General features: G+C 41.2%; 1 protein-coding gene across 3 annotated transcripts; it reads right to left on the bottom strand.

Moving 5' to 3' along the window:
• Positions 1-763: 763 nt before the first annotated feature.
• LOC116326906 (interleukin enhancer-binding factor 3 homolog) lies at positions 764-15,569 on the bottom strand. Of its 3 annotated transcripts, XM_031748347.2 has the most exons (18): positions 15,480-15,569; positions 14,091-14,187; positions 13,193-13,413; positions 12,913-13,087; positions 11,409-11,556; positions 9,865-9,956; positions 8,596-8,691; positions 8,217-8,328; positions 8,003-8,100; positions 7,291-7,402; positions 7,044-7,157; positions 6,426-6,631; positions 6,092-6,271; positions 5,728-6,009; positions 3,827-3,959; positions 3,676-3,723; positions 1,737-2,132; positions 764-1,630 (listed from the first exon to the last, which is right to left on the bottom strand). In XM_031748347.2, the coding sequence occupies exons 2-18, from the start codon at positions 14,091-14,093 to the stop codon at positions 1,500-1,502; spliced, it is 2,547 nt and encodes an 848-aa protein (XP_031604207.2). In that variant the 5' UTR covers positions 14,094-14,187; positions 15,480-15,569; the 3' UTR covers positions 764-1,499. The 3 variants fall into 3 exon arrangements, with proteins under 3 accessions (XP_031604207.2, XP_031604209.2, XP_031604210.1); XM_031748349.2 differs by lacking the exon at positions 14,091-14,187 and having other exon boundaries at positions 15,480-15,536; XM_031748350.2 differs by lacking the exons at positions 764-1,630; positions 1,737-2,132 and adding an exon at positions 2,265-3,139.
• Positions 15,570-16,412: the final 843 nt, after the last annotated feature.

Below are 16,412 nucleotides of genomic sequence, written 5' to 3'. Positions count from 1 at the left end.
GGAGGTTCAGGCTGCTGAGGTCCCGAACAAACAGACTGAAGGACAGCTTTTACAACAGGGCAATAGCCCTAATCAATGCAAATAGCTGACCTGATTGGCTACCTGCCTGGACTTTTTTAGGGGAGGTAACAATGTTTAAAACAATAACAATATTTATATTTATAACAAGGTGCAATAATAATTAATGTGCAATAATAACAGTGTGCAATACACATAACACTTATTCTTCTTTTTTATTTCTAAGTTAATATACTGTGTTGTGTTGTTTGTGTTGCGTTGTGATGTGTCATATCGTGTCGTGTTGTGTTATATGTAGTGCCGACGTAGGACAGTTTTTCCAATTTCATTGTACTACTGTACTATGTATGACTGTGCAATGACAATAAAGAATTATCTTATCTTTTTTATGGATACCAAATAGAAAGCTTTTTTACTAGTCACATACTGCTGGGCGGAGCTACTGGGGTGGCATCAGGCGGCATGTGCCACATACAATAAATCATGAAAAATTAACTAAGTTTTTGGTGAAAATGTGTTCATGACAATAAAATAAATGGCCTGTATTTGTATTGTGCTTTACTAAAATAAATAAAATTAAATCATAACAATTTTTTACCCAGTTTCCAAATGCTTATAGTTGTAATTTTGGTAGCGTTTCCTGATGTCCTATGAGCCTGCTAAATATAACCTGTGAAATACCTCGCTTTATATGAATATAACTGTTACCCGATACTTTTAGTCAAAACTGTAATGAAGGCTTTTATTCAAAATAAAAGTCATTTATTAATACAAACACAGTTTGTTTTACATTAACTGAAACAAGTCCCACCCAATCCAAAAGCTACATTGAGCAGAAATGTGACTTTAAACACCAGAACGTAAAGTCTACTTTCCAGTAATCTCCAAAACCATTTATTAAAATAACTACATCACAGTAGGTAAATTACAAAATAAGCCAAAATTACAAGCACTGAAGAAAAGCAGTTTTTGGGTCCACTGAATTGTTACAAAAACAAAAGGAAAAAAACAAAACACAACCCTGTAGTTTAACACCACAAGATTGTACTAAATTCATGTGGAAATAAATGCTGTTGCCACATAACTTTTAAAGGAAACCAAGTCAGAGCAAGCCAGTGATTTGTAGCATCGGTTTTCATATTTAGTGATGAGAATGGGGACTGGTAGTATCGATTAAAAAAAGAAAATAATAATATTATTTAAAAAAAAAGAAAAAATAAACTAACAAAACACAGGACTAAGCACTGACCAGACCACTGAAACAGACCACTAAATTCAGCAACAACTCGGCTCTGACACGTCAAAGTCCAGATATCTCGTTTTGTGCCCACATGTGCTACATACAAACCAAAAGCACATACGAAGCAAACATGGAAAAGGCAGAGAGCACAGGCAAGCCGTCAATCACTTTCTTTGGAGAAGGCTTGAGACACTGATGCGGGGTGCTTGGTGCTGGAGATTCACAGATGGAGGGACGCAGTCTATCTGTACTGGTAGTTCATGCTGCTGTCTCCTCTGCCATAGCCCACCGAGTTGTGGTACTGAGAACCAAAGCCCTGGTTGCTACCTCCTCCGCCTCCCTGTGAGTTGTAACCGGACTGGTTGTTGAAACCTGCACCAAAACGATGACAATTAGTGATGAAAATGTGTATAAACAAACATTTTTTTTAGAATCCTTAAAATCCCAACATTTTACCAGCATAACTAATCTTGATTACCTCCAGCTCCTCCTGTCACTTGGCTCGGGTATGCAGTGCTGTACGAGTATCCACCTGCTCCCCCCTGGTTCTGGTTGAAACTCTTCTTTCCCTGCCCGTAGCCCGGGCCATACTGGTTATAGGAGCCCTGCCCTGAGCCGCTACCAGACTGGTAGCCCCCTGCAGGCCCACTATTTGTCCCTGGGGGGCCTGGAAAAGATGCTTTCCCTCCTTTGTGCATAGGGGGTTTCTTTTTGAGGGGCTTGCTGGCAGAAGCGGCAGTGTAAGCTCCATCGTTCTGGTAGTATGAACCATAGGATCCCTGTGCTGGGCCCGGTGCTGTGTTAGCTGGAGGGCCAACCGATGAGCTGCCTGATGCCCCAGGTCCTCCGTTTGTACCTCCGTTATTGTAGTAATCTGTGAAACAACAGCATTGCACGGTCATAAAAACAAATATAGCATGGCAGGGGTTGCACCTACTGCTCACATGTTTCTTAATGGCAATAAATTGTCACGCTCAATCAAAACAAAGCCTGCAGTAGCACAGTGATGAATGAAGTCACATTTATTTGAAAAAACAAAAACCATATAAAAACAGCTAGACCAAGTCTTCTCTTCACAAACACGCATCAGATCTTCCAATTCATCCACTCTGTGTTCCAACAGCTTCAGTTCAGCACTTAATACTTAATACAGATGGAAAACTGAAACCTGCAGACATCCCCAAAATAAGAACATCATGCATTCAGTGCAGTAATGACTTAAACAGTGTTGCTGATGTGACACAGAAACAGCAGATTTTTTTGTCATTTTCGAATGAACCACATGACCACTTTTTATAAGCAAACCGGAAAATACATGGGAGTGACTAAAAAGTATTAAGAGTGAACTTAAAATCAATTCATGTGGAAATGTTCTCAGCATTTGCATCCAAGAAAACGTTATGAAGACAAAGAGAGAGACCAGGCCGTCGTCGTGGTCTTGACAACAATCCAAAAGGCAGTATAGTCCAGCTGCCAGCTAATCACACTCCAGAAACAAGCCCCGTCCCCCAGTATGACGGGTGAAGATACTCTGCAACAAATCGGCCCTGCAGCTTGCGGAGATCCAGGAGTTTGGGTACATCCACGGCAACTTGAGAGAACACAAGGTGTTATGGCTACATGCATGCAAGTGGCACATCATCTCCCCGAGGTGCCATGGTTACGACAAGAGGAACTGGCAAGACAGGGCAGAGGGTAGTTGTCACTTTGTTCCCAGGGTTGAGGACTTGGTGGTGAAGGGGAGTTCGTGATGCTTCGGAAAACTACTGAGTATTTTGTCCGTTTTTATCCTCGCTACAGCACAGTTTTGGATTTTCTAAGACTGGGGGAACATCTATGTCGCAAACTCGTGGTAGCCATAGCAGTCTGAGACAAAGTCACCTAAAGAGTGAGACAGGGCAGAGAAGGGAAGAAAATGATCAAAATTAGATTTAGATTTTAGTTTGAATTTTTTTTCCTGCCTTAAAATGGTGGCAGGTGAAATACTCATTGGTCAGATTTTGTTCAAACTGAGTTGTTGATTTGTTTTGGTCTTTTTTCTTTTTTTTAGATTTCTCTGCTCCTGTCACGCTCATGTAGGTCAGTCCTCAGAACAGGCTGCCAGAACGAAGAAAGGGGTACTCATAAGAGGCGACTTGTCAAAACCAGATTCAATCCTGTGGCTTAAAGCAGAGAAATGTAAAATCACTGAACTGGGAACAACCCAGCATATGGTCTTGCTGGCTGGAGGAAAAACCATTTTTACATGATAGACTGCATTTCCCAGAGTTCTAGCCAGATGCAGGAGGACAACATCTATGCTAACACACTGGCAAAAATATATAATTGTGAAGCTCACAGGGTAAATGAGAGACTAAATTCTCAAAGATTACATTCTCACACACAACATGATTAGAAAGGAAGAAATGGATACTCACTGTATCCGGAGTTGGCGCTGTTCCCATAACCATATGTTCCAAAGCCACCTAGGAGGAGCACATAAATTTTATTTTCAAGAGATTTAACACTGTGTCCCTCCCACTGCCCAAGTCTACCAGCAGTACCAGTAAAGCTAGGATCTGTTATTACCTCCTTGGCCGTAGCCGCCTCCGTTATTGAAACCTCTGCCTCTTCCGCGACCTCGCCCTCCTCTCCCTCTACCCCTGGGGGCGCCGACATCTCCAGCTCCAGGGGCTCCCATCATGCCAAACCCTGGCGTGTGCTTAAGAGGAAATGAACATCATTTAAAAAGAGTTCAGCATAACTTCCTGCATACCCGAGTTTCAGTACCAATGACAAAAGTACATGTTGCATAACTATATTTTACAGCTAGCCGACCTCCCCCATATGAGTTATAACATTAGCAAATGTTAGTTATTTATCTTAGCGTTGTGCCGTACCTTATTTGCTGATATCTTAACACTTTGTGACATAAAGACATTTGATGACTTCCCCTGTACCTTTAATGGCCTCAGTAAATACCAATAAAGACGTGGTTTGACAACTATTAGAATAGTTTGTTTTTCAAAGGGTAGCTGCACAGAGACCACCTTCGCTAACTACTGTTGCAAACCCAGTCATTTTGTTCTATAAGCAGGCCTGAAATATGACAGGAAGCACTCAGCCCAGGAAAGAGCTTCAAGGATTACTCATGGTAGACTTTCAAGGGTAAAGAGTTCAAATCAATACCATGATACTTTTGCTATTAATAGCGTTAGCAAACACAGTTAACCAGTTAGCTGAAACCTAGCCATTGTTCATGTCATTAGCAGATCAAGTAGTTAGTTACCAGGTTAACCGTGCAATCTGGTAAACTGGCTAACAGCATCCACTCAGGATAATATTTTGCTACACAAGATAATCTGCAGTTCATCCATGTTATCAGGAGAGCCAGCGTTTGCCACCATTAACCAGAAGATTTCCATTTATTGCAAGCCCTACTGTGGACTATAATTTTCTCTTGACAACCAAATGCAAGGTAGCAGTGGGAGTGGAAGAGAGCACTGAAGAAAGATGCTCATTGGAGTGTTTTTCCCCCTTTGGTTTTTTTGCAGTTACTTCTGTTGTGCATCCTTCAGATAGAAATCACTTGTCAGCCTGTTAAGAGGCAACTGTCTCATGTTTTTAAGATGTGACACAATCCTTTCAAACATCAGCAGTTAAACAACTCAAATGCATGAAAAGCTGAACAGAGTATGTTTAATTTTAACTCCTCATTTTCTTATTTGAGCAGTAATGGGGCCATTATACTTGCTACATTGCCTGTGTCATGAGCTTATTTTGACGTCACAACATGTCCCATGACACAAAACATGATCTTCTTTTGGAAATTCTGCTGGTCATGCAACTCTTGATGTTTGTAACTTGGCGTGTTGTACAATCTTTACGGTTTTTACTGCCAATTTAATAATATATTTAAATAAAGAAGCTCAGAGACATATAGAGGAATATGCCAGAACAGTTTGAACAGTTTCTTTGTGGAAAAATAAAAAACTTTCCACAAAGAAACTGGAGGGGAAGACATAGGCCAAAGGGCCGTGGGTCAGACTCGAACCCGGGCCAGCCTCTCTCAGTTAAACGGTATATGGTCGCCTGCTCATCCCACCGAGCTAAACTGGCGCCAATGTGGTAACACCTACTGTTCAAGAGAATACTGCTGCGGCTTCCTGTGCCTTAACAGCAGATATAAATACAAGTGACTGTGAGATGAGATTGCGGTGGGGAGCAAAGCATATCGGCAGATATACTGGTGCTTTAAGACCTTACAACTTTACTTTGGCTTCTTTTTCTTAAGAGAATAAAGCTATCCATTTACTGCAAGATGCAAACTTAAAGTTGGATGTTACTCTTTGATCACTGTCATGGTACATTACCACTGAGCTGTGCATAAACTGATGTACACAAATTACAACATGCACCACAGCTACTTTCACCACAAACATGCTTTAAGCAAAAATCTTGAGCCTGTACTTTAGAAATGGGATGCTTACCATGGGTGGTCCCTTTTTCTTTTTAGCAGCCTCAGGTGCAGAGCCCTCAGGGAAGAGCCGTTCCAGTGCAGCCAGAGCTGCATAAGCCTTAGCCACCTTTTTATTGGATCCTGTGCCCTGGAACTTCTGCCCGTCGATCTCCACCTCCATGACAAAACGTTTGTCGTGGCTGCCGCCGGTCTCTGATATGAGCTCGTACTTGAGGCCTCGACGCTTCTCATTCAGCTCCATCACTGGGTTTTTGCCGTGTTTAGTGAGGATTGGTCCCTGCTGGCGAGCAGTCTGATAAGAAAGAGATGGTGGGTAAAATGAGACATTGAGCAGTACAGGAAACAACCCAAAAGCTGGTTGCTGACACACATACCTCTACAGCCTCAGTGCTTTCTGCATTGGCTGCTCCTGCAGCAGCAGTGATAGTTTCGACAGGTGGCACTACTGGCTTCTGCTGTTCCACAGTGTTTGCTACTACTGCCTCATCTGCTTTTACTGCTGGCTCAGGAGACTTTAGTTCTACTCCAGTGGGCAGGCCCATGTCCTGTAAAACCTAAAAGATGCCCACAGAAGATTCAGTGTAGTTTAAAAAGACGCAAGAATAAAGTTTAACTACAAAAAGACAGCATACGAGAAAGACACTGAGGTTTAAGGCAACAATGAAATCTAATATGCATTTCAGACAGTCTTGCAAATGTTTTGCCTACCTTTACAGCTACGTGCAGCTTGGCAGTGCGTTTTGATGGGCCTGAAGCCTCAAATGTCTTGCCATCTACCTCTACAGCCATCGTAAAGACAGGAACATGAACTGGGCCAGTCTGGGAGATCAGCTTATACTGGAGGCCTGGCTTTAACTGATTGAGCCTCATTAGGGCATTCATGGCTTGGGGAGGCTCAGCCTTCTCCTCTGCAGCTGGTGATAAAGTCAGAAAAACAGCATTATGCTAACAATAATAATATACAGTAAAACCAAAATGTTTTACTTTAATTATCAGACTAGTGAAATTTCTTTGACCAGGAAGTAGTGATTTAGTTTTATTTTTTAAACCCAAACATCTTTTTTAACCTACTGAAAGTGAACAAAAATCAAAATTGTTAATTAACTCAAAAAGAAAGGAACATATTTTAGTAACATTATCAATGGCAGCACACTTCATGATTTCTGATACAGCTGAACCTGTAGGTGTGGAGTGTGTCTCTTCCACACCTACCTGGGCACAGATTGTTCTGCCATGCCCAGATAAGTACACACACACCTGCCAAACCTACTGGACTCAAACATGTGCTAAAGGTTCATGTGCAACTCGAGCTAAAAGAGCACTTACATTTCTTCTGCAGTTTTTTCTTCTTTTTATTGGGACTCTTGTCATCAGTACCCTCTTCTTCCTCAATAGGCCTCTTCATTGGTGGTGCATATGCTGTACTGGGTGGGATTTGCACTGAAACACAACAACCAAAGTTGTGCAATGAGATCATTCAAATTATACTAAACACATATTAAATATACACCATGTACAGAAAAAAATTCTATGTCTACTGTGCTTTTGTAGACAACTTAAATCTCAGGTTTACCTGTGTAATCGATAGGAGTCTCAGGTCGAGGTTTCTTGGGCATCTTAGAAGGAAGTGGATCCATTCCAAGCACTTTGTGAAGCTGTCCAAAAGCTGACAGCCTTAAGGCATGCTGAGGGCAACAAGCACGTGATGTGAATTATATACCCATGAATATGCAGAACACAGACTGTATATGAAAGAAGGACACAGACACGGTGACATCACTCATTGGTTTATGAAGCCCTGTTGTTAATGTCTGAGCCATTGCTTTGTTTATTCATTTATTTTAAGTCAGAAGTGACTATATTTGGACAAGAGGGTAAAGTGCTAAGTCACCAGCTATGGCTAGCAAAACCCATCAGCATGCTGCAACCATAAACTGCTTGACTGCATCACAGAAACCAGCTAACTCAAGTTAAGCAAAGTACTGGAATTTTTTCTCAATTCTCCCAATTTTAAACCTAAATTTTAAATCAGTTAAAAATATAAAATAAACAAATCACTCTCCATGCAGATCATGTTAGGCTATGTTGTTTTGTACCAGGCTGTAAACATGATTTTTTTCTTCCTTTGCTGCATATTTGGGAATTTAAACACAGATTTCAACGGACATCAACTAGCTTTTGTAGCCAGCCTCGCGGGGCCCTTTTGAGGCACTGCAGCTTTACAGGCTTTCACATTGGCTTCAACTCTTCAGTGGATACACACACACAATTTTAATCACACTAACTTGTGCACTTGCTGTGATGTCTTCTCTTTGCTGCTGGTCCAGATGACCAATAGCATCTGTTGGCTCCTTCTCACATGGATCAGAAATTCCAGGCCCATCTTACAACATAAACAAATGACAGCATTGGCTTGTGCTTAGAGATAAGCACATAAACTAAACAAATACAATTACACTTGCACAATTAAAGTTCTGAGAAGAGATCTCAGGTGTATACCTGCCATGAGGATTCCTGAAGCCAGACATTCTAAAACCCTCCGCAGAGCCTCTCCTGCACCCATGGGCCGGTTCCCTGTGCCAATGGCTTTCTCACAGATCAGCTCCAATGGCTGCAAAGCATGACAGATAGGATGCTATTTTTAAGCCCAGTTACTTACACAAAGAGATTTCAGGTCATAGTACTAGAACGTGAGATAGTGGTGTCTTGAAAGCAATAACACAGGAATTTTGAAGTTTCTTTTTTGTGTTTTTGCCATTTTAATAAGCCTTAGGCAATATATATATACACAACTTATCTGATAGTCCTCAAAAGGCACCATCAGCATATTTTTTTTTTTTTTAAAGGCTTGATAATAATGCTGTTCTCTTTTACTCACCCAGCCCCGGAGTGGGGCCCATGTGGGGACGCGGGCGCATAAGTCCCTTAGGATCCGGATGACAATGACACAGGAGCGAAGCCCATTGGCTCTAGCCTGAGGAAACAAGTAGGGGTCGGGGGAGGGGCACGAGGGGGACAAACAGCCTTAGTTAAACAAAAAACAAAACAACAAGAAAAACAACAACAACAACACAACAGAAAAGCAGACTGTACGCAACAAAAAGCAAGATAAATATTCAAATATGTGGAAAGATTAAAATGAAGCCACACAGACTACAGCAGCTTAGCTTTGTCATTATGGCAAATGTCCAGAGAGATTAAGTGATAGAATGATGTTTGATCACTTTGGTGGAAGAGCCTAATTATGTCTGCAAATCAATAGCCAACATGATCAATGGTGTAGTTACTGCTCGTTTCTGTTTGTAGGGAAAAAGCATGCATATGAATGTGCGACTAAAGCCACCTCAAACTTTATGTCAACTTTAAAATGATTAACAAGTGTGCCATTTCAGAGGATACGCATACATGTGCTGTCATTAAAAGAGGCCATGACTAAGTTAGCGGCAAAGGAAGTTTAAAATATGACTCAAGGTGCAATATTTCTGCTGCTTTCGTGGCAGACAGAGTAACAGAAACAGCCAGAGAGCAGAAACAGCTGAGGCCACATACTCTACAATAACAAGCTGCAGAGATGGAGCACTGATCGTTATAGTGTCAAAGCCAGAAATGAAACAGGCGAAAATACTACAATGAGATATAATCAAACACAGTTAACTACAAGGAACCCTTTCTCAGAAAACTACCAAATGTGGAGCTTGCGACTTGCAGAAGTGTGAAAATAATGACAAAGCACTCACAGCAACACTGACATTAGAGAAATATTGCACCTGGACAAACCATGGATTAGTCTCCCCCCCCCGCCCTTTTTTTTTTTACTGATTTGAGTTAAGAAGCTGTTAAGCTAAACATGAAAACAAAGAAAATCAGGGACTGAGAAGCAACAATTTCTCTGTTTATGAAATGATAAAGCAATAAAAATCTGTTATGTGAGTAAAACAATTCTACAACAGTGTAATGACAAAGGTTTCCTAAGAAACAAACATCCAGGTCATCAAGAATTACTACAGGAAGTACACTTCAAAAGAGTAAATTTTAAAAAAGAAAGAAAAACAAAAAACACATGGAACGCCCAAATAAAAGACAAACAGCATTAAACCAAACTCAAAACTACTTCTGTTTTAGAGACAAATAAAGACAAGATCCAAACCTGGAACCACTTAGCGTGGCGGAGAGACGCCAAGGCAGTTAGGCATTTCTGCCTGTCCAGAACATCCGGGGGATCGTTGACTGAAAGCGTTTCTATTGGCAGGTGGAATAAGAAGACAAGGTACAGTTTGACCAAGGGGAGTTCTGTCAGCCGGCCAGGGGGAACACAGGCAGGCTTCCCAAACCACAGCCAGGAGGGGGAAGGGGAGGGGGACCCCTCCACTGGAGAACCACCAAACGCTCCCAACCTCCCAGTTAATATGGTTTGACATGACCCGGCACGTAACAATTACACTTAAATTCCACCGGAGTGACTGTAATGCAGAGTGGATTGTAACTGGAATATTTAAAAAATAAAAGACTACAAGAAATAAAAATAAATCCCTGACGTAGAAAGGCAACTTTATAAAGGGATTATAGGTTGCATCAAATGGGAGGTTGTCTCTCCATAGCTGCTTCAACTCAAATGGATGCTTTAGTTTCATTGCCTAAAACAGTCTAGTTTTCTTTTTCTGATGTTAACAGGAGGTAGAGCCCCTCCCCTTCACCCCTATATTGGGTACACTGCGCTTTGCCCCTTCCGAGACAGAGAGCGGCCAGTTGGTCAAAGGTCCAGCGTCCCTAAAAATTGACAAACTAGAAGGCTTGACAGAGAGAATCAGAATTGAAACCACAGGCAAAAATGATCAGATACACAAAAGGTGGATATAAAAAAAACAAGTCCACACTGCAGCAAAACTGATGGCTTAAAAAGAAAAAATAAATAAATAAATAAAGTCCCAAACTGGGCATCACTGTGAGCATGAAGCTACAGATAAAGTCAAGGTAGAGGTCTATTGTTGAAAACTCAAAAAACGCAAAATACAACAAATGTTTAGTTGTATAGCTACCAATAATCCAAATAACTACACGTTTCACATTGCCATTAATTATTACTGGCTGACATGTGGGACCAATCCCTGGATTTTTGGGTGTGGTTGGGCAGGCGAATTCAAGCGTCCCTTGTCATTATCTGCAACCCCGAGCTTTCCCTGCTCAACAACATCAGAGACTGTCAATAGCCCACTGCTGGGTTTCACTGCACGTTTTGCTACTCATTTTTGCTGCAATGCAAACTGTTCATCATCAATGATAAAACACATGCAAACAAAGTGGTCTCTCTTTTTGTATTTGGTTAAATTCTCAGTAAGCCTTCATTTCTTTGGTGACCTTGATCATTAAGGGGGAAGAGAAAGCCACGTCTTCAGAAGTCAGTAAACTACCTGCCCTATACTGTATATTGGGCCATCAAAAATGTCCAATTACATTACATGGAACTACGAGAGTGTCTAGAGAGCTATAAGCATAGCACACTTTCATTATGTGACTGCATTTCTTGTCCCCTAGCTCCATTGAAGGCCCAATAAACAATATCTGTCTAGGCTGGTTACCTGCCTGGCCTCCCTGCTGGAAGCAGGGTGCCACTAAAAAGAGGGGAAAAAGAAGAAAGAGAAGAAAAAAAGAAAAAAGAAAGAAAAACACTGAGGCTTTCAATCAGGAGCTTACCTCCAGCTGCAGCCCTCTCAATCTCTTCACGGACCAAAGGGGACGTCAGGTGAATTGTGAGGGTGAGAGGGGGCTCCTTGGTGTTCTTTATGACGATGCTAGCCTCACGGATCTGTTGGGTCACCACATACTTGTCTTCTGTGATCGACTGAAAGAAAGAAAACAAGACAATCAGTACAGTTTAAAAAAAGACTTGACATTGGTTTCTTTAACTTATCCAGTCATGAAGGAGGGCACGTGTAGGGATACCAAAGACTATTCTACTGTATGATTTCCTTAACAAAAAAACCCATAACACTACCCAGGGATTTTGAATGAAATATTGTTTTCCTCTAAATTTGGGTTTATAAAAAGCCCTAATGTCTTGTTTCATTCTAAAGATATTGAGTTTGCCATTAAATCTATGAAGCTAGCAAATATAGATTCTTGGTCCTAGATAATTTTGTTTTATTAAAACTGCTACCAGTAACTTTTCCCCAACAGTTTACATACCAGTACAGATGTAATCTCAAGGCTTATATCAATGGATATGTTCTCATCCAACCAAATTCTCACTGGTGAGGCAATAGCAGATTCCACTTTCATAAGAACAAAGGCATCGACTAGCTTTTCCATAATCCCCATTACTATGATTTTTCCCACAAATGTGTCCGTCTGCAGACACTTTTGGGTCAGAGGGGTTTTCACCCAAGCGAGACGCTTCTGATTGAGCTTATTTAATGCTTAAATTTACTGAAATTTTAATTAAAAAGTACTCCCAAGTGTGAAGGGTTAACCCGAAAATACAAGCTTTCCGTGCGTAATACAATGTTAATCAATACGTTTAAAATACAAATACTGGCAGGCGGATGATTTCAGCCAAATAACATTTTCATTAGTTTACTACTCCCTTGAATTCATTTTAGCTTTACATTTCCTCTTCCCAGCTCACAGAAAGAGGAGCTGCTTTTTGGGCCGGAGTCATTGCTTGCTGTGCATGCTGCCAGTGGGAAGTTTTGTTTGGCCTTACTGCACAGGATGACACGGACACCCAGAACATCAGTCATGTCAAAATTGAGAATAATTTTCCCAACTCAGTTTAATTTCAGTTAGCTTTCAGCTTCTGCTTGTTTCAGTTTAGTTTTTATTGTTCTAAAATGTGCCGTTTTAGTTTTTCAAATGACTACAATGATGGTAAGGCTAAGACTTTAGAAGCATAAGGCACAATATAAGTAGCATCACAGCCACATAGGCACCCCAAGTCTCTATGAAGACATGACCCAAAACGTCAGATTGATAATGTACCACAAAGACTAAAACTAATATAGTAATCATGTTTTATTTGAGTTACTTTTGGGAGTTTATAAACGTTTGCTCACTTAATTTGCATTTTTCTAAATCTACTTTTTATTTTCACTTGTGTTAAATCACATCTAGTTTTAGTTTAGTTTTAAGTTATCTGAATCAGCAATGTTAGAGTTAAATAAGACTTTCCACATACAGAGTGAATCGACACACTTCTCACCTTGAGCTGTGTAACAAGGTTTTCAGACACCTTCTTCAGCAGACTGATGGTAGGCTTGTCCTTACAAAGGAGCACCAGCTCTAGGTCCAGGTCCCCCTTCAGTAGCAGGCCCTTAGCAACCAGTCCCACCCTCATGACGCCACGCAGAGAGCGGGTGGCCTGATCCTTATGCTCACTTTGAAAAGACACCGGATGCACAGTGGAGAAGAATAAAACGAAACAAAGTTAGATTTGGTTTTAAAAGGTACTTGTTTACTCACCAAAGTCTCCAACATCTCACCTTTCTTTATCAGTCTCTGTGCCTGAGTCAGACTTTGTCGTCCCTTTTTCCTGTTTATCCAGCCAATCAGAGACGGCCTTGAGTGCTCTCTCTGTGTGAGACACCATGTTTTGTACACTTTCCAGCTCTTCCTGTGTTGGGTAGATGGCAGAGTGTTTTGCCATAACATGGCGGTCGTCATTCATGAAAACACGCATGGCGCGGTGGCGCATTGGTGGTGGCTAGTGGTGAGAAGAAACAACAGCGTGAATTTAAGGGAAACATATCTGTCACAAGAGACTAGTTTCAATCAAAGCATTCCCATCGTAACACTACCCAGACTTCAATGCATGACAAGAATGTGCATGACATTTATTACCTCGCATTCCACAGATAAAAGTCTGACTTTTGCTCTTGAAAATACATTAATACCTCATCTTGAATTACCCTGGGACAATTAATCAGATTAACACACTTATGCAGCAGCTCTTCCAACTTCAGTCCAGGTCCTATTCAGAACAGTTATTCAACTAACTTTACTAATCCAGCTTTATGAAATAGCTCCTGCTCAACCTGGAAAAAACATTTATCAAGATTAAACGGGCCACCAGACTAAGACCTCCTTCCCCTGACCTTGTTTGATGAATTAAAATACTGAACACAGAGGTCAAGCTTCTAAAACTAGTCATTACACAAGCAGAGGGTATGCACAGGCAACCAAAGCCAAGTTATGGGAGAGTGATGGCGGTGATGTGAAAGCAGCCAGCATGTATTTCCACAGCCCCGGGCACCCTGGAACAACAACATGCTGGCTGCATCAGATGTGTCACAATCATTTGTCCTGTTAACACTGGTATTTAATATATATCCTCTGCCCTATAAACAACACGCAGTAAGACTTGAAAAATGAAAACTTTACCATTGCTGTTGTGGAGACCGTGATGGCTGCTTTATCCAGTGACCCACAGTATTAAAATGGTCGTCTTGGCAGCAGATGACTTTGCTGCTGTCCGAGTCTGAGGGACGGAAATAAAAATCAAAAACCAGGGCAAAATTAAAACCCACAATTTTTTGATTTCAAGATTGTTGGTGTTCAACATTCAGTGGCTCAGAGGTGAAAATGTTTTTACACTTCACTGGCATCTCTGGCCTCCAGCTGCAGCAACATAGCTGGCACAGATTCACACGCCTCAGGCACTAAACAGGCCCAGCCTCTCCTGCTTCACAGTAATAAATAAAAACGCAATTAATGCGACTCACTCGTGTCCACAAACCACAATATTTCAGAATAAAGGGCAATCATGTTAGATTTTTTTTTAAATTTCTAACTAAAATAAAAAACCAAACTGGTGCAAATACAAAACAAATTAATATGAGTGGAGGGGAACAGCAGAACCTTCACGGATGACTGAGTGTTCATCAGTGTTGTCTGACGTGGTGAGTGTGGCTGCTACTGTGTTACTACAGCAAAACGCTGAGATCTGGATCAAATAGTGGCGTGAAGTGGGCGGGCAGGACTTCTCATTCATTAATCACGACACACCCACAGGTCTCACATACTGTAGCACAAACTGTCTACCTTTCTGTACCTGGATACAAAGCTGACATAACGTAAAAGAGCTGAAATCGTAAACACAGCTCGCACTGCCCCGTTTTCTACGCTCCAACCTGTCAACAACTTACCGAAACATGGCACAAAGCCAAAATGAGCTCATGTCGCACTCCCCACGAGCCACTAAAGCACTAAAACTTCACACTGAAACGTCACTTTTACGTCAAGAAGAAAACCGAGTTTCTGAAGAAACAACCAGGACCCGAACCCTCGCAGCTCCAACGCGTGAATTTAAAAACAGACGCCATTTTAATTCGGCGCAGAGTCTGGCTGCTGACGGCAGCTAGCTCGCATCCCCGACAAAAACCGACCGCCTGCGGTTTAAAGCTGCGCAGACATGCTCCACAAATCGGGAAACACAGCCATGTGTGTTACCATTATTCCTGTCAATTGCAAAATTCATTAATAGGATGCAGATTAACTGAGAATTTTGAATTTAAGTCCTTGTCTGCTGCTTATCAGACACCAAAATGGTAGAGGAGACAAAACGAGACCCCATTGAAACCTCAGCTACAGTTAGCACTAGCATGTTAGCTTTGCCGAACAATGGCAAAAAAAAGCTCAACGTCTGAAGCCTACGAGCCCAGGATAGAATATATACTCGAGCTACTGAACTATTTTTGGTATTCAGCTTCCTTAGTTTGTTAATTCATAAATGCTTAAAGTCATTAATTCGGATCTTTTCTTGTTACTTACCGTTGTGTCGTTAACACAGCGCTACACGCTAGCTCCCGGTCTCGGCAGCAGGAGCACAAATGGAAACGCCCACGATCCGGGAAGAGAATGGTGCTCATTGGACTAAATTTCCACGTGACTTGAATATTTACAAATAGAATTGAGGAACACCGTCTTTGGGGCGTGGCTAATCAAGGCATTGAATTAAATTCTCAACACTTGGCTGATTGATTCAGCGATTTTTGGGACTAATGTTATTGTCACGACAGTTATCTTACATAACAAATATTTGTGGTCATTTCCACCGCTTGTGTGTTACTGTGAGAGATCTCCATAAAGTTTCCCTCACAAGAATAATGACAGTTATTTAAGGATTTGGTCTGAAAAGTACTGGAAAAAAATGCTTAAAAATAAAAAGTAACTTTGGCATCTTGTATGAAAAAAGGGGTTGCAGAAATTATAATGAAAATATCACAGAATACTTTTCTTGATCCTGGTATAGTATTACAGTCTGGAATAGTCTTTTCAAATTAAAATTGTCCCACATCTTATCAAACTGAGTTCTAATCAGCTCACGAAAACATGAACATTTCAGCATTACATTGTTACTGCGCTGCTTATCTGGAAGTCAAACAGTTGATTTTGACACACCATCATATACTTTTTTATCAAAGGTCTATCACCAAGTTATCGTTATACATAATTTATGAAAAATATTGTTATGAGACAGTCATGAGACAGGCGCCTCCTGTCTCATGACTGGTGTGTCACCCCCCTTTTTTGTTCTTCTTCTACCATCTCTGTAATACATTCTTCCGTGTGTACGCGGAATGGTGTGCTCTCAAGTAATGTGTAGTAGAGGTAGCATTTTTATTTTTGATATTTTAAATAAAGTATTTGTGGAAAGTTCGAAGCTGTTACTCATTCGCTATCCACCTGCACACCTCCGCGGCT

The sequence above is a fragment of the Oreochromis aureus genome, linkage group 4 (genome assembly GCF_013358895.1).
Source record: "Oreochromis aureus strain Israel breed Guangdong linkage group 4, ZZ_aureus, whole genome shotgun sequence".
Classification (NCBI taxonomy): Eukaryota; Metazoa; Chordata; class Actinopteri; order Cichliformes; family Cichlidae; genus Oreochromis; species Oreochromis aureus.
Note: the sequence above shows the minus strand (reverse complement) of the source record. Positions and strands in the feature narration are given on the sequence as shown.

Bases quoted from the DNA above. Each gene is read 5' to 3' on its own strand.
- LOC116326906 (XM_031748347.2), bottom strand. The intron at 11,557-12,912 runs GTGAGAAGTGTG...TCTTTCTTTCAG, and splicing joins ACCTTGTTACACAGCTCAAG to TCGATCACAGAAGACAAGTA. The intron at 8,692-9,864 runs GTTTGGATCTTG...TTGTTTCCTCAG, and splicing joins GCCACGCTAAGTGGTTCCAG to GCTAGAGCCAATGGGCTTCG.